Source organism: Embiotoca jacksoni, unplaced genomic scaffold (genome assembly GCF_022577435.1).
Source record: "Embiotoca jacksoni isolate LCO1_2020_lvr unplaced genomic scaffold, fEmbJac1.0.p SCAF_86, whole genome shotgun sequence".
Lineage (NCBI taxonomy): Eukaryota > Metazoa > Chordata > Actinopteri > Embiotocidae > Embiotoca > Embiotoca jacksoni.
In genome coordinates, this window is record NW_027185443.1 from 716,698 (window position 1) to 744,143 (window position 27,446).

A 27,446-nucleotide genomic window follows, 5' to 3' on the forward strand; every position below is an offset into this window, starting at 1 on the left:
GGCTCGTGAGTGCAGTTCAGTCTGACGTCCAGGCGGCTGCGCGTGCTGCCGTACCTGGCCGCGGCGTATAAAAAGCGGCTGTCGACGGTTAGAAACAACAAACGGTCAGAGCCGTTTTAAGACGTAAACGCGGTGTCACTCATTCCCGCAAACATTTCAATCCTGCTCTCCTCCGCCGGCATCTGTGTCCCCCTCCCCACCCCCCAGAAGCCGGAGGGGAGACGGGGGTCCAGCGCGGGGCGAGACAGCGAGGGCCGACCAGCATGGACCCCCTAACGAAGGACCGCACCGGCCCGGCGGCGGGGGGCTTCGGCGGGCGCCTGGCCTCTCTGGGAGCCGACGGGGGTGACTCGGAGTCCGGAGCCGGCTCGGAGGAGGCTGCGGTGGGCTGCTGCAGCGACACGTTCAGCAGTCTGCCCGACATGGAGCAGGAGACCCTGGAGGACAAATTAAGAGGACTGGCGTTCAGAAAACAGACCTCGTATCGGTGAGTGGAGGAGGGGGGGAGGGGAGGAAGGGGGGGGATGCCGGGACAGGATATTGTTCAGAGGAAGAAATGTTGTTTATTTATGCGCTCGTGCGTATGTTTCACTGGCGGGGCTTGTTTTTTTGTTGTTGTTTTTTTTTTGGATGCTTTGAATTCGCTTGTCCTCGTGTATAATTTGCTGATGCTGTTATAAGAATTACACGCCGGGGGAAGGACACGAGAGTTGAAGGGTCACACACTGCAGGTTTAGCTGAATAACGCTAAATTGAGGCAGCCCCGGGAGGAGGAGGTGGGGGGAGGAGGTGGTGCGAGGAGGTGCGGGGGAGAGGGTGGGGGGGGGGGGGCTCGTGCAGGCCAGCCCCACGTCAAGATCACCATCATAAACACTGATGTGCACAACAAAGCACGAGCGTATTAGTGATGGATCAAAACGTTTTTTTTGTTTTTTTTTAACAAACTCAACAACGTGTGCAGCTCCCTGTGGTGTTGTGGCCCCGTTGTGTTTGGATCATGTGAAGGAGGGGGAGGAAACACTATTGATTTTGTATGTGTGTGTGTGTGTGTGTGTGTGTGTGATTGCCAGCAGCAGCAGCCTGACACCCCCTGTGCTGACTGGCAGCTGCTGTTGATAGTGAAAACTGGCCGGAGACCGAGCGCACACACTCACACAGCAGTTTGGGTTGTCAGATGTCACTACCACCAATGTGTGGCGTCTATCTACCCGCCTATCCGTCTGTCCGTCTTGTCCGTCTGAGTGAGTGTGTCTCTGCTGTGTTTTACGGGTCACCCCTCTAAGCTGGAAATGGAGGTCAAATCAATCTTGTTTTGACTGGCTTTGTTTGTGTCTGATTTGGTGCACAAAGCAGCAGTTTTATCAACCCCCCCCTCCCAAACGAAACAAATCCAAACAACACAATGAAATCTATAGTCTGCAGACTGCGTGCGAATATTTGTTGATGTCATTTTTTATTCATGTATTTACTTTAATTTAATCAATATGTGGCAAGAAAAAAAAAAAAACGTGGCAAGTTTAGCGTTCAGAGTTATACATGGTAAATTAATTTCATTAAAACATGAAAGAATACACAATAGACGCATGGTGCCTTTTTATTCCACGAGTAAGTAATGGCCCGTTTGGATAAAATTTGTCTCGCGTAAACACGCTACAACTGAATAAACTGGCCCATTCAAGGATGGAAATTGGTCTAATAACAAAAAAACAACAACAGGTGGGGTGGTAAATTGTAATCTTATAACTATTCAATTGACAGGTATCTAGTATTGACATGTAGTTCTTTTTTTTTTTTTGAAACGCCCACTTGACCTACTGTAAGACAAAGACGTTAGAAACTCACCGCCACTCTTTCACTTGGTATCATTGTTTACAGTCTCTCTTCCTCTGGGTGGTTTTTCCTCAGGGGGGGGGGGAAGACGGGGGGAGGAGGAGGGAAGAGGGGGGGGATTCTCCAAAACTGTTGTCTTCTTGAAGGAAATACCGCAGTAAAGTGGTGGAAGCGCCGGATTCGGTACATCGTACACTCGGGAGGAAAAAAGCTGGCGTCGGGTGAAGAATTCTGTGCAGAAGTCGTGGAAGTGAACATTTATATTGTGGTTCGACATGTCATGGCCGTTTTATTTAATTATTTTTATTATTATTATTATTATTTGCTCTCCAGAAATCCAAGAATGGAGTTTAGAGGTCGCCTCAATCGTCCGGTTTATCGCGGTAAAAACGCAGCCCGAAATATTCAAATCCAGTCAAACTTTTGAGTGCAGTTTTAATGTTGGTCATCAAAAACATCAGTTTAGATGGCGGCCAGTAAAGCAGCAAAACTACACCTACGCATCCCACGATGTGCCTCCCCCCTCTCCACCTCCACCCTCCTCCCCCTTAAAGGAATAGTTACTTACTTCTGCTTGTTGGCTTTTTGCTGACAGTTAGATGAAGAGATCGATACCGCTCGTCTTGTCTGTGTAGAGGTGATAGTCACGGCTGGTTTGGCGTGAAGACAGGAAGCGGATCGCAAAAGGATAAAAATCCACCCACCAGCACCTTGGGTCATATTGGGTGATATGAGCTGCACTTTAGGAGCCGTTTCTGGAGTCTCCGCTCGGTGACAACAAAAGCTCCTTTGTTGATACGAGCACGATGGAAAAGCTTCAGTCTTATTCTTGTGGGTAGAAGGTCCGTAAGATATGTGACATATACAGCGCGTGTACGATCTGGAGTAAAAAAACAACAACAACAACAACCAGTCTTAAGATGAAGGAAAATAAAAAACCAAAACAATTATGCTAGATGTGAGAACTTTTCCATCCGTCTGCGGTCATTTTATTCGTCTCTCGTGGACTTGAAATGGCTTCAATTGAATCCTCAGATGGATTAATTTCATTTTGAAAAGAGAAGATTTGGCTCGTGTCACTGCAGCCACCGTTTGGTGAGAGTAGTTTGGTGTAGAAATGACCAGACGGTTAGAAAATCTGACATATTGCTATTTATGAAGATGCATTACGTATGTCTATATATCTATATATGTATTTATGTGGTAAAGGCTGTCACCAGTTCTAAATGGAGTACTGTGTGGGCTGAATACCAGAACAACATCGCTTGTTTTAAGTGGAGTTTTGCATAATTTTCCCATCATGTAAGAGACTTCATTGTACTCTAAATTACAGTGGAAGTACATGTTTGGCCGTTTCTGTATTTTTAATCCTCCACAGTATGTTAATTGCACGGCATGAATGCGATCCGGTACACTCGATTATGCCGAACACGTTTGTCCGTCTGTCTCCGTCCTTCCTTGTGGCATTCCTCTGCTGTACGGTAGGCGGACAAAGGCGGACCGGGAGTGTCGGTTCACGCGCTGTGTCATGAGTTGCTTTGACCTTCGACCCCCATTGGAAAAAAAAAAAGGCTACGGATAATACGGCAATTCTCCTCCTCGACGAATTTCAGCCATGTGGACGGAGATGGTCTGTCGGAAAGGTAGTTTACACAGCTTTGAAGTGGCCGGTGCCAAGAAGTGAAATTACCATATGTGGTGATATGGAAGAGCTCAGAAATGGTGCAGTTGAACCTCAAAGGCAGCGTGTGTGTGTGTGTGTGTGTGTGTGTGTGTGTGTGTGTGTGTGTGTGTGTGTGTGTGTGTGTGTGTGTGTGTGTGTGTGTGTGTGTTTGTTGCGGGCTGGTGGTACGATGTATTTATGGCAGCATGGGACACATGTAACTTCTCTGCCAGACATTCGTCACACTTTGTGTGTGTGTGTGTGTGTGTGTGTGTGTGTGTGTGTGTGTGTGTGTGTGTGTGTGTGTGTGTGTGTATATCACGGCAGCCAGTTACTCAGCACACCGATCAGTTCGTAAGACGTTACATCAATTAGGTGCTCAGTCAACCGACTGGACACTCAATCTGTAAGTGAGTCACTGCCTTGTTTTTCCGAGCGCTTCCTTTGCCTCTCCTGTGACGGCCAGTTGGTCGACATTTAATTTATACACTCTTTGGACGGGTCCACCTGTCATGACAGTTTGTTTATTTACTGGACTGGAACCCGGAAAATATTATAAACCTCTACAGGAAAGAGCCCTCGCAGTGAAACAGTCTTTCTTGAAGTCTTAATGTACATAAAAGCCATTAGATGCCAAACCTTACTGGAGAAACATATTAATGATGCCGTGATTGACTGAAATTAACATATTAAATATTCAACTTGGAGCTGCAATATTGCTGGAATTAGCAGCAGAAGATATGATGATATATACCGTAAGATGACGCCAAGATGCCAAGCGTGAACTTTTCTGGGTCACTGTAATTATAAAACAAAAAACTTAAAGAGTTTCCCCGCCAGCTTAAAAGCACCTGAATCCATCTGAAACGCTGAGAGAGATGATGTTTTCTCTCTCTGGTCAAACGCTGCCTCTGGCTTCTCCTCCAAATCCAGGATTTGTCACCACACTATCAAAATGCAAATGTGCACGAAGCAGAATCAGCCGTGACGCGACAGCCGAGGAGCCGGAGACTTAAATAACCCCCTAAAAACCAAGAGTCTCCACCCGGTAAAGCAAACCCACCACACGCCACCATGACCTGTTTTCCCAGGAGGAGAAAAAAAATATACAAAGAAACAAACGCTTTGTTTCGTCACCCGGCTTATCAGGTGGTGAGATTTCTTTTCCGTGAGAAATGTTTGCAGAAACGAGTTGCCACAGGACAGGATGTCGTAACGGTATCCTTCTACTATTTGCGGCCCGCTCTGCAAACAGTCGGAGATCGCAACGAGCGCATGTGTACGGTCTAATGTACGCCGGGCGTCGTGTCTGCTCAGAGGCTGCAGGGATGGGAAGAGAAGAGACGAGACCGGCGAGACACATGAAACGCAAAGAGGAGAGGAGAGACATACAAAAAAAAAAAAGACCTGACTGTATCTTGCGTCGCTGCTGCTGTGTACCACCTGCAGGGGTAAACACTGATCAAAGGCCTTTCATCATCTGATGCTGCCAGAATACAAAACTCTATTCAGCCTTCAATTAGGACAGAAAACAGAGGGATGGGGGAGGTGGGGGGGTGGAGGGGGGGGGGTGGGAGAGAACAGAGGGATGAGAAAAAAGGATGGCCGGAGAGGGGGAGGACAAAAGGGAAAATGTCTGCTACAAAGTCAAAGAGGTGTCATGGCTGAAAGGTATGAAAGGGAAGGAAGCATGAAAAACATAAATAAAAGGAGACGGGGGAGGCGGGGGGTGTGAGAGAGAGGGGGGGGGGGAACTAATGGTGACATTACAGGACAGTTACTTTCTCACCAAGTCATCAAGTTAACTCTTGGAATAAAACGAGTCCTGGTGATTTGTTGGAAACGTTTTTGTTTTTTTCCGGCTTAAGGAAAAAAAAAGTAAAAAAGGCGTCTAAGGTCTGTGATTATATTTATAACAATCTGAGCCGCAGCTGCTTCTTATTGACGCCGAACCACGTGATGAGAAAGTCGCCGATCTACCAGCAAACAACGTTTTGTTATTTTTTTTCTTCCCTTCCTTTTAAACTTTAACATCTTTTTCTAATGAAGCGGATTTAGCTGGTGATTTATTATTATTATTATTATTTTTTTCTCTCTTGTGGTGCAGCTTGTGTCAGATTTCATAGCATACTTACCTCGTAGCCCTCAAAGGCACTCATGAATATTTTAAACTTCGTGAACGTGCGAGTCTGCGGTTGTTTTCATATAAACAACGTACGCGGGTCAACGGCCCCCGAAACAGCCCAAAGGAAGGCGATATTTCAGATTTAGAAACCTGTGTGGTGTCATTCTGCTTACAGTAATTGTGTAACAGAGCAATACATCACGGTGCAGCACAATAGCTACTGCACCTCCACCCAACCCACCGCCCCACCGCCCCCTCTTTGGGAAATAAGATTTAGAAAGACCAAAAACAGAAGGAAAACTCACAACAGAGGACATTTATTCAACGCGTTTCCTATTTCCAAAACAGTCACGGAACACTTTGCACATAATATTTTTAACCTCTCGAAACAAAGCAAAGACGTGTTCAAGGATGCTTGATTTTTTTTTTCTTTTTTTTGTATTGCTGAAGATAGTTCGGTCGCTCTCTGACAATCTCCAGTGACATTTATTCAGTGACATAATCGTTTATATACTCCTCTCCATCTCCGTTACCTCTCATGGCTAAAGTGGATGACGGATAATATCAATAAGGTAATGAGAGCTTTGACCTGAATCCACCTGCGCACTCTATAAAGAGTTCAGCGGATGGAGCGGCTCTTTTTATGTTTTATACGAACCGGTTTTGCCGCTCGGCGTGTGTGTGTGCGCGCGTGTGTGTGTGTGTGTGTGTGTGTGTGTGTGTGTGTGTGTGTTAAATTCAGTGGAACGCTTGGCTCGGAGTCGGAGCAGCTTAAAGACACTCATGAATCTTTAAGCAGACGATCACAGCACCAATTGTTGATGAAATACAAGCCTCGCTGACACCATTTTTTTTGCCTCTCTCCCATCTCATCCTCAGAACGGGTGAACAGATATACATGCATATTTATGATAGTCTTTTCCCGTGAGGAAGAGGAGGAGGAGGAGGAGGAGGAGGGAGAATGAGCTCTTTGGTTGTATGGATAATCAACAGATCAACAGATACAGTTTTTTGTAAGATTAAACCCGTGTGTGTGTGTGTGTGTGTGTGTGTGTGTGTGTGTGTGGCTGCAATTTGCTCTTAATCCACAGCCGCCCGCCTCTTTACACACTAACATTGTGTTTTACTGAGTTGCTCGTGGTTTACACGGCCGTAAATCTCCACAGCTGTTAAATGCCAGAGGAATGATCAATAAAAGTCGGCAATTAAAACAAGTATTCACATTTACAGACATAATCAGAGAATTTTTGGGCATTTCTGTCCAAAAAAAAAAAAACGATAAATACGTCGCTAGTCGAGTTTCTGTCTGTCGGCAAGTGTTTCAGCTCTCTTTTCTGTTCTCTTCCTGTCCAGTATTTTATTTCTTTTCCTGTCCGGACCCGTTCACACCTGGCAATAACATCCATCCTGGGTTATTGGATCACTCGGCTAAAAGTGTGAACGCACGCAGGACGCTTTGAGGATGAGATCCGAGCTGCTCGGACCACATTCGAAGGTCACGCATATGATGACGGTGCTTTACGTTGAACCCGCCGCCCTCTGAATAAGCAACAGAAAAATATTGAATGCTTCTCTCGGTGCTTCTGGATATTATTTTTTCCTCCACCAAAAGATCTCTCGCTGTGCTCTTTCTATTTATCCGGCGTGTTTCTGCAGAGCGCAGCTGAACTGTTTTCAGAAACTCTTGACAGATTTACCTGCAGACTCACGGCTACAAAGGAGCCGTCTCCCGATTCAAAACACGAGCTGCTGTGTGACGCGACTTTCAACGAGGCCTCCTACCAGTTTTCCCACTTTCTCTCATTTTGTTATTACCAGCACGCATCAGACCCGCAGCTGTGGAGAAGCCCCGCCCCCTTCGCACAGTTCATTCATCCACCGCAGCGCAGAGCCCGACTCTCCCACACCCTCTCCGGAATAATGAAACGATCGGAGCCTGACGGTTCGGTTGGCGAATGACAAACTCCCCACCCTCCCACCCCATCTTCTTTCTATACGTACATATCACAGACGGTCGGTGTTAGTATGACCCCTCTCCACCTTCTCTGAACGACGCTGGTGTGTTTGTGTTCACCGATGCATCTCAATCATTTTGTCCTAAGAAGGAGAGGACTGATGACGTCTCCCTGTGGAACAGAGGGATTTCTGACTTATCTCTCTCTCCTTTCCTAGCCTTTTCAGGAGTGTTTGAGTGTGTGTGTGTGTGTGTGTGTGTGTGTGTGTGTGTGTGTGTGTGTGTGTGTGTGCGCGTGCACGTTGGGGGGGTTATTTTGCCCATAATGCAGTGTGCTGAGGCATTAAGGGGGGATTGGCTGACAGGAGCCGCTCCTTATTAGTCGTCTGGCTGGCTGTAAGAAGCTTTTCATGCTTGGAAATGGGGCTGGAAAAAAAAAAATAAGAGGGCAGAAGTCGAAACGGAAGAGAAAAAGAGAAGTTGATCTTCCTGGTGCAACAGAGGAGAAGAGGAACCTATTTCAAAAGAAACCTCAACGTGTTTCCCCACCACACACTTTCTGTAAAAGTGAGCACGATTTACCGTTTGCGGCTATCTTTTTTTAACAAGTGACGGCCGCCGTTGAGGAAGAAGTCTTCCTCTGATCTATCTGCCACTATAAAAGAAGACGCTGTCCTTTTTAGCGACATAAAGTGCCCTGACGGTACAATCTAATGACCAAAAAGGCGACAGCACGGCAAGTAAATCAGCAACGGCAGCTCTGAAAGCTGGCAGGCGATGAGATGATCGCATCAAAATCAAGTACAGTCATCTAAACACTCCTGAATGTGTCGTAATGAAATGAAAGTCTGATGTGATTTAAAACACAACCTCCCCCGGCCTCTCTTTCCCACGACTTTATATACTGTAGGTGTCTGTTTACATTCCTCAGACATAAAGGAAAGAAGCGCAGGCCGAGAATAGGTTGTGAAGTTGTTTTTCAGCACGATGTAATATGCGCGTGTTTCCATCTCCAGAAATAACTTGAGTAAAACACACAGCGTGCACATTCATCTTAGACCTCTACAGTCAAAACGGACACGAAGGCAAATACAGAAAAGAAAGAAAATGTACTTTCAAAATGCCTTTTGGATGATCGTATGAAGCAGCTTCTCTCCCACGAAGAAAATGAAACGGGAAAATGAATTAATTTCATCACTCAACTCGTTTTGTAATCAAAACATTGACCAGAACCGCCGTACCTGCCGGTTTATTGTGACGCTGATGCCGTCTGCATAAACGTTACACTGATTTCATTTTCCTCTTTTTGAATTGCGCTAAAGTGGCTCGCTAACGTCGCCGCAGAGCTGACCGGGACGTAACCGGACACGGGCACACGGCGGTGGTGTGTGAACACGGACGGATGGACGGACGGACAGACAGCCGGCTGAATGATTGATTGCTCGGCTAATTGACTCGCTCGGTGACGGGACCGGATTACTAGCTGTTGTCACCGATCGCCTTCGAGATGCCGCGAGCAGTCCGACCTGCTTAACTTTGATGCAGGAGCCTCATTTTTCCTGTCAGAGCTGTTTGATGCACTGCGTTGGTCAGCCGGATGATCGGCGTACTCGCCGACTGACCTAATGATCGCTTTTAATGTTTTAATTCTTCTAACCGTTGTGGCTCTATAGGGGAAGAAGAGAGGAGCACGAAACGTAAAGAAACCAGACTTAAGCCTTTTAGTGCCTTTTTTTTTGTTTTGTATTAGTTTCTATTGCACAATATAATTTTATAGTTATGCTTTTGACTTTATTTTAGTTTTAGCCTATGTCTATTTACAGTGTTTACAATCGCACACGTAAATACAAGTAGAGAAGGGGTGAAAAAAAGAAAAGCCCACAGGTGGTGAGAAATCAGAAAACTAAACAGAAGTCAGCTGACAAAACAGGAAAAAAAACAAAAACGAGTGAGAGATCAGCAGCCATGTTTCCCTGGTTTGCATTTGTGCTTTTTTTTTTTTAATTTTTTTTTTTTAAAGTAGCACCTCTTCTCTCTCTTTTCCAACAAGCCCATCTGTCTCGATAATGAAGCTGTGGAGTCGACCGCTGAGGTGACACCGACTCCATCACCGAGTCTCACTCACTTGGTTTATTAGCATCACACATGCAGTCGAAAAACATTTGTGTTGCAGAAGGATACACAAGAGGACACCTGGAGATGAAGGAGCCAATACAAAACCGGGTTTAATATGAAGCAAATACAAGATTTTACACAAACGCATCAATGCAAGGAAACGCTTTTCTTGAAACACTTTGACACAATAAGTGAAACGCTCAGTTATTTATTTATTTATTTATTTTTTATGCTAACGTTGCTGTTCAGAGATGAACATAGCTTGTGTGCAACTTTTTAATCTTCCCCTCCTCAGAGAAAGTGACGCCTCGACACAAAACCTTAAATAGATTTTGCAGAATGTGAAGAAAAGTTCACCGCAAATTTATTCCGGTGTCGAGATGGAAAGAGTAAAAATGGACTTTAATCTTCCTGTTTTTTTTTTTTAATTGGCCGTCTTGTTCAGTCTCTCAGTTTTGACCTTTGAACCTTAAAGTTGTTTCCCTCTCCGATGTTTTACTTTTGCTGCCGGCTAGCTTCCTCAGCTCGGGGACAGAAAGGGAATTTTATGTTTTTAAAAAAAAAAGTATTCTCATCGCTTTATTGTTTTGGTGTAATCGTCTTTTAAAGGTATTTCCGAGCTTTTGATGGATGAGAGGGATCCTGTGGCTCGGTTGCCAAATGGTTGTGCTGACTAATTTGCGGCCAGCTGCTACATCAGCTCCGCCACGTCCAAACCGGGCTGATGCTCAGGAAGGATTTGTGTTTTATTTATTTTTTTTTTTTTTACTCCGGCGGGTTTAGACGCTGCCAAAAGGTTTTTTCCCGCTTTGCAAATGTCGATATGTTTCAGATATATTTCTCCGTTGTACTTACTGTTCTCACCTCTATTTATAGACACTCGTACATGTGTATATATATATAGATTTATAAATATATCTATAAATATATCTGTATATATATCTATATATATAGATATATATACTCCACCGCAATTGTAAACGAGTCTATGCAGGATGGATTAAAAAGCCCTTTTGAAGGGTCTCCTGTGTGTGTGTGTGTGTGTGTATATATATATATATATATATATATATATATATATATATATATATATATATATGCAGGTAGGATTACTGAGCACTGATCATCTCTCAGCACTCAGAAAGATGAGTCCCCACTCAAACTCAAAGCTCTCTCGCACATGAGCGTGCGCACGCACACACACACACACATGCGCGCGCGCACACACACACACACACACACACACACACACACACACACACACACACACACACACACACACACACACACACACACACACAGACAGAACGAGGGAGCGAGATAAAGATGCTGTCTCACTAATTATAGCGTGTCTCCGCAGCTGAGGTCTACTGGTTCGTGTGTGTGTGTGTGTGTGTGTGTGTGTGTGTGTGTGTGTGTGTGTGTGTGTGTGGACGTGTGTGGTCTAATTGCTCAGGTTAGATGAGAGTCATTAGTAAATGATTGAATTTATAAGGCAGCTGTAGCCTGAGGTTACAGAGACCGTAAACTTTATCTGTCTTCAGTGTAAAAAGTTAATGTTCTTTATTATCACTAATCATTTTCCCCTTTGTCTTTTTGTCTCCCGTGTTTTGTTTTTTTCCTGTCCTTGTACCAAATCTTTCTCATCTTCCTCTCTTTTCCGTTCTCTGCCTTTTTCTCGTCCTTTTCATCCACGTCCCCCCCCCCCCCTCCACCCGCTGCCGCCTCTTCTTCTTGCATCCTCCTCGGTCTTCATCTGTTTCTCGTGTTCTTTGCTGTCTTCTTTTCTGTGTGTCTATTCTGAGCAGTAAAGGTCAGATACAGATGCACAGCGTGACTGTGATGCCTCCCACACATTACATGCTTGGTCTCACACACACACACACACACACACACACACACACACACACATTGACAGACTGTGTAATTATGTAGGTGTCAGAAGATGTGAGAGGGAGAGAGCGGAGCATCATTGCTATGTTCTGGCTGTGGTTCATGGCATGTATTAATTGATTATAGAGTAGGGTATACATACAGTATCATCATTTCTGTGGCATTCTGCTCTATGAGTGTGTGTGTGTGTGTGTGTTAGTAAGTAATAAGTAAGTAAATCCTAATCTGCCGGAGAACATCAGTATAACACGATGGAAAACCTGGATAGACCCGTTACTTCATTTATCTCATTTACATGTATATTTTACTGCTGCATATGTGTTTTGTGTTTTTAGGATAATTTTTTGGGGGGGTATATTATTAATTTATTGCTAAACAGGAAGATAGCCATAAATATGGGGACGTTAAGGATGACGTCGTGAATAGAGTGCCAGTCAAACTTCAAAATGGTGGAAAGAGTGATTGAAATATGACATACTTGTGACGGGCATTATTGAGTTGAGCAGGTTTCAGTGCAGATTCACAGCTCACCACTAACTCAATCCCTCCTTCCCCCTCCCCCACCCCCCACGTTTAAAATTAGCAAGGCAGTTGCTTTTGTGTGAAAGTCTATTTTTTAATCTACTTTGCATATTGTCCTCTTCATTTGTCATGAAATGCCGTTTCCTTTCTTACAGACTAAAATATCCGTATGTGTCGTGTTTCATCTCCTCGTACGATTCGGTAAACTCGAAGAGTTCCCAGTCCGGCGTGCTCGCCGCACGAAGCAGCGTCCAGTTGACACGCCTCCGCCTCGGTTTTGCGTGCGCTGGCGCTCGTTTGCATCTGTTTTGCGTCCTTCCACCGACTTTGTATACGTTTATGCGCTCGGAAGTGAAGACAAGTTCCTTTTGTTGTTTCACCTGCCGCCGCTCAGCCCGTCCCGGTTCCCATGCTGCAGAAATACTCCCCATGACTATTCAAAACCAGCGGCGAGTGAGAAATCCTGTCGTTATTTATTTATTTATTTTTTATTTATGTTCCTCACCAGTTGGCAGAAAACCACATCACCTCTGCAGGGTGTGTATGTTTTTTTTCCACATGCTGCTGGAACATTACCTACCGATCTCACACACACCTGTCTTGTTGTTGATGCTAAAATGAGACGGATCCAAGCGCACTGCTGAGTAGAAATGTGCCTTCTGGTTAATGTGGTTTTCAAAGTCAGTGTCACTTCAGTCTTGTGACAGTCGCAGCACAGACTTGGCGTGAGTCAGACCACCTGCCTCGAGAAGACCGGTGGCGTTTCAGCATATTTGCGGGTCTTTGAAAAGCTTTACTTCTTTTAGAAGGTAGTTTGTATTTTTTCTTTTTGACAATAAAAAACTTTTACTGTTGCCGCTTTGGCTTTTATGTGGAAAATCCACTAAAACTCTTCAACCTGCATGATGCTTCTGTTCTCGGCTTTTTCTTTTTTTCTTCAAACCAGCGAGTATGAGATCACGTGTGTGTGTGTGTGTGTGTGTGTGTGTGTGTCTGTCATCAGTATGTTGAGCTGACACTCCACCACTCTGACTGTTGGTAGTCAGTTCACAGACAATAAGCAGCTCTCACTCTCTTCTCTCTGTTTCCTACTTATAGAAACCGAGTGGGTTTTCTGAGTGGGAGTTTTGGAAAAGATACACTGCTGACTCTGCTGAACTAAAAAAAAAGAAAAAAAAAGAGAAGTCCTGGTAGTGAAGCAGCAACGCTCAGGGCCTCAAAGATATCTGTTAGTAGAGTAGAGATTTTACTTATGAATTATGCATTTTGGCATTTTAAATAGAAAACAATAATCTTTTAAATCCTCAAATACTGACAGGAGTCTGGTCAACCAGTTACCAAGAAATGAACTTATATGGCTGGACGATATGACATCACACAATATTCAATAAAATCATAGCTCCATATATTCATCTATATTGTCTTTTATACAATATAGGATCTGATCATTCTAATTTTATCTAATCTAATTTAATATACAGTAGGTCACTTAAAAAGCAAAAGCTAAATATAAGTATTTAGCATAAACGTGTCTTTACAACTACTAAAAAGGGAAGTGAGTGTTGTTGAGTTCGGGAACTCTTACATTTATTGGCCAGTTCATCTAAAAGATTCAAATTGTGTTATTTGACAAAAAAAAATTTCAGGGGTCTAAAAATGTAAAATGAAGCAGTTCACCAGCCAAGACTGAAAAACTTTTCGAGAAAAATTTACTTTTGTGAAGCAGAAACTATTTTTTCTGCTGTTATTAATGTTTTATTGGTCGGCAGATCCTCTTTTAGAGCAGGAAAATTCCCCCTAATGGAGCTGCTGCTGCTTTATTTCAAATGAATAAATTACAATTCTGTCCGAATTTACACCGAAAGCGAGAGAGACGGAGAGAGACGGAGAGAGACAGAGAGAGAAAGAGAGAGGGAAAAAAAAGGAGAAGAAAGATAAACGGTGGGTGGATAGAGGGATAAAGATGTGAGCGGAGAGGTAGACGAGGATGAGGGTTGAGGAGGGGAACGAGAGAGTGGAAGTGTGAAGGAGAGATGATGGTGGTGGTGATGAAGAGGAGGAGGAGGAGGAGGAGGAGAGAAGCCAAGGCCTTTGGGCAAAGCCAAGACCGCCTACAGATGCTCTCTCTCTCTCTCTCTCTCTCTCTCTCTCTCTCTAATCTGACTTACCCTCCTCTCAATCTCCTCCTCCTCCTCCCCATCCTCCTCCTCATCACCCCCAGAGGAGAATTAATGTAGGGCAATGGAGGAGTGAAGTGAAGGGCAGGCACACACTCTCTCAGTCAGACCTTCGGCGTGTACATGGAAGCGCTGTGTTTTCTGTCTCGAAGGCGTTCAGGAACCATAAAAATCGGTCATTTAACTTGCGTCTATACTTGTCGTATTTCGAGGGACGCCCGGCCTGACGAGTCTCCTCGTCAATAAATAGCCGTTTAGTTGAAGCCGTTGATCGACTGGCCATTGAACGTTCATGATACTACTTCAAATATTTAAATGCGTGTTTTTGGGCGGTTTCAGAAAATAGTTTAAGTTCCAGGTTCTGATAATTCTGTCAAAAACAACCAACAAAGGAGACTGAACATTTATTTAATTCATTTTAAAGCAGTATATTGTACGTTAGCCTGACGGTGTCTCTGTCTGGGCTACTAATAGATTAAGACCGGTAGACGGGCCTCTGTAACGTTGCATGAAACAAGCTTTTATATGCTTTTCTGTGGCTGTAAACACAGTGAACAAACATTTAAAAAGCTGTTCTACTAAAACGTGGTCTTATCAGCGCTCTTTACGGCTGATTGCAGAACATTAATCACCGCTGTCGGCGTGCTCTCTGCAGCCGCTGCGCCTATGTGCTGCTAATGTTACCTCTTCCGAGAACCGGGCCCTACATCACCCTCGGGTCACCCGCGAGGCCACCTTCCTAACGGCGCCGGCTCCACCGGTGACAAATGGTCCTGTAAGTTATTTATGACGCCTCTCACACGGCGCAGTTTGAGTTTTGGTTTTCCTGCAACTTCACGACGAATGAAATCTTGGTCGACTTTTGTCGTCAGCTAACACTTACCGGGGTATTTGGTGGCAGCTCCTAAATATTTCAGTGAGCTAGTACTTTGTTTGTGTCCTGATGTTGTGCCTAGTATTTAGACTACTCGCAGTATTGCAATGAAAAATCCTCTAAAAAAAAAACACATTTCCCATAGACCACCATTATAAAAGAGACGTAAAACTGTTGACGGGACACCTGCTACTGCAAATAAATTTAATTTAATTAAATGAAAATTTTTTTTTTGTGTTTTCGTGAGAAAGAAAAGTCTGAGGGAACCAGCAAGGTTACACACAAAATACTGGAATATTTATTGCTAATACAAAACAAGGATACGCACGAAGTGGAAATGAGCATTTACTTTGAAAATGGGTATATATTGCTCGCTGTATAATATGGGTCACAATTCCTAAAGATTAAAGTCATGGAGTTGAGAGTTTAACACCGACATGCGTGTTATTGAGGGAGAAGGAGAAGGAGGCAGAGATTATAAATAGAGGGAGGCAGGTCAGAGGGAAAGAGTCAGGCTTCCTGTATCCAGCCTCACACCCGGATATACACACACACACACACACACACACACACACACACACACACACATGAACGTGCACAGATAAAACACACAACAACAATGTGACTTGAATGTTTTACATGACTCCAGTTTTAAGCTCTATTAAGATTTCATATTTCAACATTGTTTTTCCACTTTGTCTTCTACTTGTGACGGATTTGATCTCAGATGGACTTCAGCGTTTAAACAGTCAAACAGTTGTTTTGTGCCACAAACAGTCCAAAACTAAAGTTATTCAATTTACAATTAAAGAGAATTTAGGTCAATTAGACAATCAACAAAACTATTGACTAGTTTCTATCGATTAGCTAATAGATCTTTTGTAACTCAACTGGCCTACATACGTGTTTACATTGCTTGTGTGTCTTTTGTATTTCTGTGTGTTTTACTGAGTACATGCTCGTTTGCTGCCGGTCACCACGTTGGCCTCGTATTCACAAGAACAGTGTGTATAGTCCAGAAGTGCCTGCGTGTTAACTGTGCGTGTGTGTGCTTGTGTGTGTGTGTGTGTGTGTGTGTGTGTGTGTGTGTGTGTGTGTGTGTGTGTGTGTGAAGACAGTGATCTAATAAGAGTTGATAGTGTACCCAACCGCAGCTGCTCTCACACACCCACTCCCTGTCAGAGACACACAGAGAAAAGTAGACTGTAATTAAATATATTATACTTATTAAAGTCGAGGAAATTTAAAAAAAAAAAAAAAAAGAAAGAAAGAAAGAAGAAGCCCAGCTCAGTCAGAGACGCTCGCCACCAGCTTATGTACAGTTAATGTACGTTAGCGAGGAGACAGACGGGAAGTGTGAGGAAACATGCAGCAAAGGTTCAGCCAGCTGGGAATCGAACCAAAGACTTGTTTGATGGCATTAGTGCCCGTGTGTCCAACTCCATCACGGTGAAACGCCTTCTGTCTCGCAGATTACGTCCATTTCATGTCCAGAATTTAAGCTAAAATCCAGTCCTTTGGATCAAGTTGTGTGTCGACGACCAGCCGCTCCAAGTGTCGTAGCTGCAGCTGTAATTTCAGCGTGTCGGATAACGATTTAATCAGCGGTGAGGTAAAATACAGTTACTGGATCAGACTCAGGGTTGGTATGTACCCAACATCCAAGGACTTGGATGGGAATCACAGGAAGCGTTGGAAACGCGGCACTGCAGGTGCCTCAGCCTGGAATTTGATAATCACTAGTTTTATGATCCATTTTTTTGTGTTTACTGTGTTTGGACACATAAACAAAGAGCTGCAGAAGACGCACGGCGCTACGTCAGTGGGATCTACGGTGACAAACATACGTCAGCGGAGTAATTCCACTAATCTTGGCGGGTCTTTAGACAAACAAGTGGGCACAGGGAACCTTTTAGTTCCTAGAACAAAAAGTTCCTGGGACTTTGGTGTGGAAACACGACTTAGGGACACGTCACAAGGCCCCGACAGAAAGTTGATCTGCTCTTATTTGACAAGTCTGTCATGAGTCTACTCGTCTTTTATTCAGGTCACGACCCGACCGTGACCGAGCGGCCGCCTGGAGACGTCAGCGTCGTGTCTCCTCCTGTACGTCCGTCAGGTGTACCGACAGCACCGGTTTATGGTTTTTCACGGTCCGCAGGTGCAACGTGTGCGTTTCTGCTGCCAGATAGTCGGCGTGGCGACAGCTTGGCGAAATCACTTAAGCTGGTTGTCGGCTCCTACTTGGCAACCGCACGTCCGAGCAGAGCCGAGTTAGCTGCTGATTCACGGACCTGGAAGAGGCTTCACGGAGGGAGAGGTAAGATACTGCGGAGACCGGCGGACGGACGGACGGACGGACAGGCAGGGAGGAAGATGGACAGACAGGGAGGGAGGAAGACAGACAGACAGGGAGGAAGAAGGACAGACAGGGAGGAAGAAGGACAGACGGGGAGGAAGACGGACAGACACAGTGTAGAGAGAGAGAGGAATGCTGCACGCTCGGATAAAACGGTGAAGGAAGTCTGAGTGGGGTTTCCATGACAACCGCACACTTCACACCCTGCCCCCCCCCCCCCCGCCCCGCCCCCCCTCCACACGATGTGCAAACTCGCATAGACACATCGAGCGGTCCGACGCACGGAGGGTGGAAAATGCTCGTGTGTGAATATTGTCGAGTTGTGCGCCGATAAGAAGTTGTTTTGTGCAATAAATAGCCTCACGAGAGACATTATCTGCAGCTCAGTGTAGTAGCTCTCTCTCTCTCTCTCTCTCTCTCTCTCTCTCTGTGTGTGTGTGTGTGTGTGTCTTTTGTGTGTTGATTTCTTCCTGCTATTGTCACTTGTTGTATGCGTGCAGTGGTGTTCCCATGTGTTCCTGTGTGTATTTTTGTGCTCTTTGGGGTCAGACTGAGGGTGATTTAAGAAAGCCATCAAATGTTGTTATACACGCTAAAGGATTTTACATATTTCCCTCCGCTTGCATGGTTTTCTCACTCTCTAGTTTGTTTAACTTGGTTTTTATTTTTTTTATTGTTTTTTTTATTCAACCCAGTTCACCGACTGAACGTGCCGCCGGTGGAAATCATGCATCTCCAAATTTGGAGGTTCACAGAGGTTGTACTAAGTCTCTTCATCAATCACGGGTGTGTTTTGGCCGTAACGCGAACATCATTATGAGAACGGTGGATTTGTCAGCTACTAAAAGAACACGTCTCTGCACATGAAACAGATCTGCTCGCACGTATATTGAGCAGACGGATGTGCACAACGATAATCTTTCACATTGTAATCTTGTTATTCTTTAAACCGTATGTATGAGCGTGTTGGTATCTTAATACTTCACCAGTGACTAAGACCAGGCTTTTTGTCTGTCAGTTGCGTAATAGCTTTCTGCTGCTTCAAGATAGCGACGCACCAACACGTCCATTCAGAAGTTACAAAATAGTTTGGAGTTGTTTAAAAAACAGAACCTGCAGAATTATTATACGTTATGATATTTATATTAGCAGAGAAAAACAAAAGAAATGCACGAAAAAGATCAACATTCATTATTACCGTAACAGGTAAAGTACTGAAAAGCTGCATAATGTCATGAATAACAATTGTCAGACATGTAAAACTCTGACTCACATACTCTTAAATGTAAAACGCATCAAATAAATGTCCATTAAGTCAAGCGCAACACATTCAGAAGTGCAGTTTCAGCTTTAGAAGAGCTCAACTGTCTTTCTGTGTGTTTGTGAACAGTGCATGTAGAGGCGTGAGAGAATTACAACATGCATATACATGTGAAAGATGTTTGTGTGTTTATTGCGTGTTAAAAGTGACGGCCGTCGTCACCAGACACATCCTGACCGGTGGCTTTTTAAAAAAAACATATATATATATATTTTTTTTTGAACGTGTGCTTTCACGTGGCGATCATCGTCTTTGTCTGTCACACTCCCATTACCTGAGGCAGGCACTTCCTCAATACATCACACACACACACACACACACACACACACACACACACACACACTCTCTCCGGGCATGCTGTGTCACCAGCGGCAATGAGCGAGCCTTTCACATTGACCCACATAGAAGCAGAGAGACGGAGAGTAAAAGGAGGAAAGAAAGCAGCAAAAGAGCAACTGAAGAAAACAAGAGGCCATTTGTTAGATCGTACTGAATGAGGGACGGATTCAGAGACTCGGCCGGTAACTGAAGGGTGCTCAGCTGTCACCGCTCATGTCTGAACTCGATGCTTTCACATCCACATGGGCTTGTTTCTGGGGGAAGTCACGATACCCGTCCCGTATCGAAAAGTTTTTTTTTTATTTTTTTATTATTAGATAACGTGTATTCACTTCATCTGTATATCCTGTTGTGTTATTTTTAGTTGTCCCCCCCCGCCACCCCCGTGGACAGGTTTAAAACCTCTGAAGCATAGTTTTGGAGCTTTTATCCCTGCATGCACCGTCAAGAATTAAATTCTGTATCGGCATAAAAAGGCTAAAAACGTGTTGGTCTTCTTGACCTTTAAATCCCCGTATCAGCCCAACTCCGTGCCGCGTAAAACATTCAGCTAAATACCTCTCTTTATAAAAGCGGAGTCGTGTGTGTGTGTGTGTGTGTGTGTGTGTGTGTGTGTGTGTGTGTGTGTGTGTGTGTGTGTGTGTGTGTGTGTAAGCATGAGCTCATGCACTTGTTGTATCTGTGTGTGTCTCAGGTTGCCCTTGCCAGGTTATCTGTTACGTAATGTTCCAAAAATAGAGCAGGTTCACCTGGAAGGGAATGTGTGTGTGTGTGTGTGTGTGTGTGTGTGTGTGGGGGGGGGGTCAGAAGGATTGGATTGAGATGAAAACAGAAACCCTGAGACTTTTTTTTTTTCTTGAACTAAGGCAGTGGTTTTTTTTTAGTTTTTTTTTTTTTTTTTACCAATATCACGTTTTTGATTGTTATTAATTATTAATACTATTTTGAGAGGAATGTTTGTGCAGTTGAAGCTAATTATTCTAAAATCACCATAACATCACAGTCTCAACAATATCTTCATATTATGTCCAGCTCTTGTGTCTTTACTTTGTTTTAACGCTGTTTTATGAAGATTTTGATACCCCGAAGCTGATTATTCTGACGAACACACCTGGAAACGGGCTTCCTGACAAAAAAGACGGCGGGCCGGAGGAGAGTTGAGGTGTAGTGGATCCGGTGTCATAGTTCATCGGACACCGCGGCTCTCCAACGCTCTACAGTTTCTTTGTCAGAAACTTAACATTCACATTATTTCCTCCTTTCCCATTAAAATGAATCTCACCCCTGAACTGTCCATCCTCGAGCCTGATCCATAACCGGGCCTGTTCTCAAGATGAATCATAAGTGGTTGATAACTGGACCAAATAAAACACACACACACACACACACACTCACACACACACACATCGTGACATCGTACAGAGCTCAGATGTCTGGTGTCGGGTCTCCCTCGCCCGTCGGGTTGATTGGCGTAATTACCCGAGCCGTGCCGCGAGCGTGTAAGGAAATAACGGCTGCTGGACTCGGTCCGCTCCGCAATGTTTTCTTCGACTCCGGGAGGGAACGGATGTTAGCGACACAATAAGCGAGAGAGGCTTCGACAATCACGATGATAAACGTCGAAGCCGACGGACAGGCGAGGAAGAGGAGGGGGAAAAAGATGTGCTGGTTTCACCGGCTTCTCGGCTACAGGTGAGCGGAGCTGCCGAGAGGTTTGAAATTGAACGTGGCGGATACTGACTTTTTGCTGGGCAGCTGTCAGGATTTTGCGTGTTAAATCTCTGCTGGATGCAAAAAAAATTTTTTTTAAATTTAGATGTTTACTCAAAACTGAAAAGAAATATTTCTGAAAAAATAAACATCATCCAAAACCAGCTTGAAAACTAATGAAAAACCAACAGCAACTCTTTTGACACCATCTTGTCTGTTAGTGTTGCATCGTTGAACTCTTTACTTTTATTTAACTCAAATAAAAGATAAAAGTTAGGTCATTGAGTTTTACTACGATCATATGTTTTTAAATTCATGCCCGTTGAAAGTGCGAGTGGATGCATTTCCTTTTGTATGTAATAACTGCTCAAAATATGACTTAAATATTGCTGATTGTTGCTTTTTAGTCCCCGTTTTATGCAAAGTTCATTTGAGTTAATTGATTTTTAAGTTGTACAAAACCAACTGGATATCCTCTGATGTCACCGTCTGTTCAGTGTGAAATTCCCTCTTTGCGTTACACAAGGGAAACGCAAGTCGGTAATGAAAACCCGTTTCTATGTTCACGTTTTTAAATGCACGTCAGGACGCGCCGACGTTTCTGTCTTCCGGTGTTCGATCAGACGGCCGCCTGAAACTCTTAATCTGCAGAAAAGGATTATGAGGTTGTGCGGCACATAACTGGGAAAATCTTAAAATGTCGGATTGGCTTGACAAAAATAATACAAATTCTAACATGGGAGGTTTAATGGTGTTTCACGGCCGGTCACGAAACCGAATTATTTTGAGGTTTTAAGTTTAAAAAAAACCAACAACGAAACCTTTACATATGGAATCGTTCACTTTACAAATTGTTTCCCCGCACAAAGAAGTTGACTTCAGAGCAAACCCACACTGGTGCAGGATTCTCCTTTGTCAACCAGCTTCTCCCACATAATCACAACATCTTCTACAGTCAGAAGATGTTGAATCCGATTCCTCCCACTTGCAGCTGCCTTTTTTTTATTTTTTATTTTCGTGGCCATTACTTTTGTTCTCGCTCGGGCTTTCGATAATAAACAGTGTCGCGCGGCCGCGGCGAACGGCTCGCCGAGCGCTGCAGGGGCTTTCAGAAAGCGGTTAAATGACGCGGAGGCTTCGTTGCCGTCGGTGATGCCACCCACCGCGAGAGTCCTGTTTTTCTTTCCACTTTTTTTTTTTTTTTCACCCTGAATAGTTGAAAACAACATAAACAGCTGCTGCCGTAGCAACGGTTCACCCCTCCCTGGTTACAGAGGATCTGTATTTAGAAAAAAAACAAAAAAACTTTGAAAGAGTTGCAGAGATTACGTCATCCTCGGCACGCAGGCTGCGGGAAGTGAAGACGGTGTAATCACCGCGTGTCCGCGAACGCACCGTCACCTATCAGAGGCTGACGGGGCGTCTGTCTGAAGTTCATGCCTTCACTGTGAAGTTGCTGAAACGTACGAGTCCGCGGAGCTCATTCTCCTACTGATAATAATTACTGGATGAGCTGCCGATGCTCCCGCTGTGCCGTTGTCATGGCAACGCTGACAACCCACCTCTGCAGGAGGAGGAGGAGGAGGAGGAGAAGGAGGAGGCTGAAAATAAGGAGAGGAGACAAAGGGGAGGATGAGAAAGAGGTCGACGGGAGCACGAGGGAGGAAGAGGAGGAGCGAAGCAGTGGGAGGAGAGGAGGGGGCGGGGATGGGGGGGAGAAGGTGATGTGCAGTTTGGACAGGAAGACAAAAAGGACGGGAGAGTGGAGGAAGAGGAGGGAGAGAAAAAAGGGGGAGAGGATGAAGGGGAAGAGACAGAATTATCCTGTGGAGAGAGAGATGGAGAGGGAGAGAGAGAGATGGAGGGAGAGATGGAGAGAGAGAGAGGTGGAGAGGTGGAGAGGGAGAGAGAGATGGAGAGAGAGAGAGAGGGAGAGAGAGATGGAGAGAGAGATGGAGAGAGAGAGGTGGATGGAGATAGAGAGATGGAGAGAGAAAGAGATGGAGAGAGAGAGGTGGATGGAGAGAGAGAGATGGAGAGAGAGATAGAGCTATGGAGAGAGAGAGATGAGGGAGAGATGGAGAGAGAGAGAGGGAGAGGTGGAGAGAGAGATGGAGAGAGAGAGATGGAGAGAGAGAGGTGGATGGAGAGAGAGAGATGGAGAGAGAGATAGAGCTATGGAGAGAGAGAGATGAGGGAGAGATGGAGAGAGAGAGATGGAGAGGGAGAGGTGGATGGAGAGAGAGAGAACGGGAGAGAGAGATAGAGATGGAGAGAGAGAGATGGAGAGAGAGAGGTGGATGGAGATAAAGAGATGGAGAGAGAGAGAGATGGAGAGAGAGAGAGAGATGGAGAGAGAGATAGAGATGGAGAGAGAGAGAGAGAGTAGGTGGTGTTAGAACTGGGAGCAGAGAGCAGCTGCATTCAGCTCCACCATACAGGCTCCAATTTAATCTCCTCACTGGAGGCTTTTACTGAGCGTCTCCTGTCTGAATGGAGCATCAGCTGAGGACACGTCACCACAACGTGAAAGAAAAGTTGTGGTCATACATGTATCGCATCGTCTAGATTTGGATTCTCAGCCCTCGTTCGTTATTTTGAACGTGCTTTACTTTAAGTATTTGAAACTCAATGAAAATAAAAGAAGTAAACGGTAATTGTGTCGTTTGCCGCATCAGCTCGTCAGGCCTCGACGGATCAGGTCGCGAATCCTCGATAGGAAATTGTCAGCTGATGATTGACAGCTGCATGAATGCTCTGACTCTTCAAACCTGGTGTGGACACTCGGCAACCATTAGTCCCTCTGAGTAACCACCGCCACAGTGAAGCGAATTGCAGTGGAACCAGTGGAAGGCCTGTAAAGCACTTACAGGTTGACCAAAAGAATAAGGTTGGAGATGGATGGATGGATGGATGTGAGCTTCAAATAACGATTAAAAAAAAAAAAAAAAAAAAAGTCGCCATAAGGAAATTGTTTACTGTTTACTCCCACTGGGAAACCCCCCCCCCCCCCCCCCCCGCCTCCCGAGATTCCTGGAAGTCAGTGAACTCATGAGCAGGTGATCATTTCTCATTCTTTCCCTTTTTCTTTGCTCTTGATTTTTTTTTTTTTTTTCTCTCCAACTGCATGTAAAGTCGGTATGTACACATCATGAGTATGGATTCATTGTCCTCTCTTTGCTTTGACATATTTATTTTGGAGTACTTACAAAATGAATGTGGTGGGATTTGTGTTCTTTCACAAGTTAGTCCGGCTTTGTTGGGCTGTCGTTACTGTTTATTTAAATGCTTTTAAGCAAGATTTATTTTTAGACCGAGGCCCCTTATTTGGACAAATCTACTTAAAATAACTCAAAGTCATGCGTGCTTGCTCGTGTGTGTGTGTGTGTGTGTGTGTGTGTGTGTGTGTGTGTGTGTGTGTGTGTGTGTGTGTGTGCGCACGCGTTGCCGTGTTTGCTGTCGGCCGATTTTTCTGTTTTAGATTTTAGAAGTGAGCCTTAATGCCTGTGATCCTGTCTGCTTTTAGTAGATTAGGACTCACTCAAATGTAATGGTGCCCCATGACTTCAGAATGAGTGTGTGTGTGTGTGTGTGTGTGTGTGTGTGTGTGTGTGTTTGCCTATTTAAATACGTATTTTCATTTCTCTCCTATGTTGATGCTGCTTGATGTTTTCTCTCTCTCTGACTGCTCCCAACAACAACAACAAAAAACTCACTTCCATGCTAGGGTCATTTCATTATGACTAAGAAGTACCTGAGCACACACACACACACACACACACACACACACACACTCTCTCTCTCAGCCTATTCATTCATATCTGATGAACCATAATCAATTTACAATAATCCGTCTTTCTCAACACTCGGCAGTAAGTAGCAGGGTTAAGTGTGTGTGTCTGTTAGATGTCGTGAGGTCTAGTTGGAACAACAAGGACCTGATATTCATAGTTTTAGCCGACATTTCTAACAGTTCACCCAATTAGAGGAGTTGTAACCGAACCCCTTTCGGCACTCGTTCGGCGTTGATGTGGGAGAACACCTACAAAACCAAAAACAACAACTGCAGCGTCTTTACTTTGGGTTTTTTTTAACGTGAAGAATGTTCACATGTTTTAAACATTTCACTTTCTGCCTTTTGGTTTCGCTTCCGAATAAGCATTTCGAATAAAGCTCGGGGTGTGTTCGCAGCCCGGCTGATCGTCTGGCCGCTTGTGTTACTTCTCCTAATGGACTCGGTTTTAGCGCGTTGCCGTGTCCTCAAAGATCAGCGCCGAAGGTTACGAATATAATGTCACCAAAAGCAAAAGGACTGAAACATTAGAAATAAGACCGGACTTGTAAAATAAAGAGAATGAACCTTTTAATCATTCAGTCCAAATACACATTTCTCAGAAATTCTGAATATAGCGTAGTTTAGATAATTTTGCGCGTGTTTGTGTGTCGTCCCCCCATTTTATGTGGCGTATGTCCAGTCACCATACGTCCTTGCATTTGTGCTGTTGTCACCCACGCAATGCTATTTTTATCCCAGGTGTCCTGTGTGTGTGTGTGTGTGTGTGTGTGTATGTGTGTGTGTGTGTGTGTGTGTGTCAGGGTGTGTCATCAAGTTACAGGGCGTGTAAGTGGACTCCTCTTTGTCCTGGTTGATAATTTTAGACAGACGGCCACTGAAACTTTCAACAGTGGGGTCAGATGCTCACTGTGCAACCTTTTCCACTGACAGACACCCACTGACAGACACACTCACACACACACACCTACCTACACCTGTGTTCATTCCCATAATTACTAGTTCACTATAAAAGTGGTGCTTATTAAACACACTGCCTTCCAGTGCAGGAATTTTTACATTTTCCTGATCTCTACAATTTAACATTAACTAATGTTGGATGGGTTGTTGTTTCCTGTATTGCACACCCAAATATAAAAAAACTTAAAATATGGTTTCTTAGCCAGTAAAAACACAGATCTGTCGCTACGACAGCAGATGATGCTTGAAATATATATGTTGCTGCAAATTATAAAATGTGGATGCTTCACACATATCTTCAACCCGAGAGCCTGGAAGATCTGAACAATCACTACGTGAGGTAACGGTGACCTTTGACCCTTTGGTCACCAACATGTAATCGGTTCATCTTCGGGTCTAAATGTTTGTGTCGCGTTTGAAGAGCTTCACTCGAGGTGTTTGTTACGCACAGAGTTGACAGCAGTGGGAGGTCACTGACCTTGACCTTTGACCCCCTAACCTCTTTCTCGTGCCAAATTTTAAGAAAACTTCCATTTGTCCTAAATGTGAAGACGATTCCCTGAAAGCATTCCTGAGATACGGTGATCACAAGAATGGGAGGACATGAGAGTCACGGGGATCTTGACCTTTGACCCCCTAAACTCTTATCAGTTCATCCTTAAGTCCAAGTAAACATTCGTACCAAATTTTAAGAAATTTGAGGTTGGGATGGACGTGAGGTTACAGCGACGTTGACTTTTGACACCCCCCCCCCCCCCCCCCCCCACTCCACCCAAAAAATAAATAAATAATCAAAATCAGTCCACGCTTGGGACAGTGAACGTTCGTGCCAAATTTGAAGAGATGCCATCGAGGCGTTTTGGAGATATCGCGTTGAAGAGAAAGGGACGTTCCCCTTGTTTTAAAAAGCTGAACGTGTAGATGCTGGATGAGCAGTCGGTCGATGAACATGCAGGCAGATGATGATGTGAAGGGAGCAGTGGGTTCATGTGGCTGCGGTGGGAGGGGGCGGGGGTGACGGCGAGTATTGCGCTCTTTATTTGCAGAAGATGGCCAAGGATGTGGGTTGCGGCAAAAAAAAAAAAAAAAAAAAAAAATTTAAAACAGAAGTAGATGAACATCTAAACAAGAAAACAGGAAGTAGAGCTGGGGAAGAGTCCGAGCCTTTAAACATGACATGCTGAGTCATCTTCTGACAGAACCGATCTGTCTCCGACTTTCTCGTCATCCCCGACGTGCTTCTGGCAGTCTCTTCCTCCAAGCTGTTCCCAGCTCTCCTCAACCACATATATATATTTATATATATATATATAGATATATATCTATATGTAGATATATGTATCTATATATAGATATATATATATATATCTCCAGCTGAGCCTGCTCAAATGCGCTCTCATAATATGAATAATAAATTTACATATTAAATCATACCGAGATCTAATTTTCTCTCTGGGATTCAGCCGCTCTGTGCCGAGAGAGAGAGAGAGAGCTGTGTCACCGGCAAAGTATGGCTGTGCTGAGTTTGTGCGTCCGTCTCGGCGGCCGTCTGTAATAACGATAACTGAGTGCTTTTTTTGTTGTTGTTGTTGTTGTTTGTTTCTTCCTAGGAAGGCGATCTCCCGCTCGGGCCTCCATTACCTCGGTCCACCGCAGCCCTCGCTGCCTCCTGCGTCCAATGGCCCCAACAAGGAGCTCCGTACCTGCGTGGACTGGACGGTCAGACATGCACACACGCTCCCGATCAGATTTCTGCCCTCCTCTCTTGTTCTTATGTATTTATTACATTATACTTTTGATGTTTTTGCTCG

The 27,446-nt window shown here is 44.5% G+C and overlaps 1 protein-coding gene across 5 annotated transcripts in view; it reads left to right on the forward strand.

Moving 5' to 3' along the window:
• Positions 1 to 27,446, forward strand: part of dgki (diacylglycerol kinase, iota) — a 61,547-nt gene continuing 34,101 nt past the window's right edge. For all 5 annotated transcript variants that reach the window (XM_069139872.1, XM_069139874.1, XM_069139875.1 and 2 more), the window contains exons 1-2: positions 1 to 487; positions 27,246 to 27,354. In XM_069139872.1, the coding sequence (XP_068995973.1) occupies positions 264 to 487; positions 27,246 to 27,354 (333 nt within the window). In that variant the 5' untranslated portion in view covers positions 1 to 263. The remainder of the gene's footprint in view (positions 488 to 27,245; positions 27,355 to 27,446) is intronic.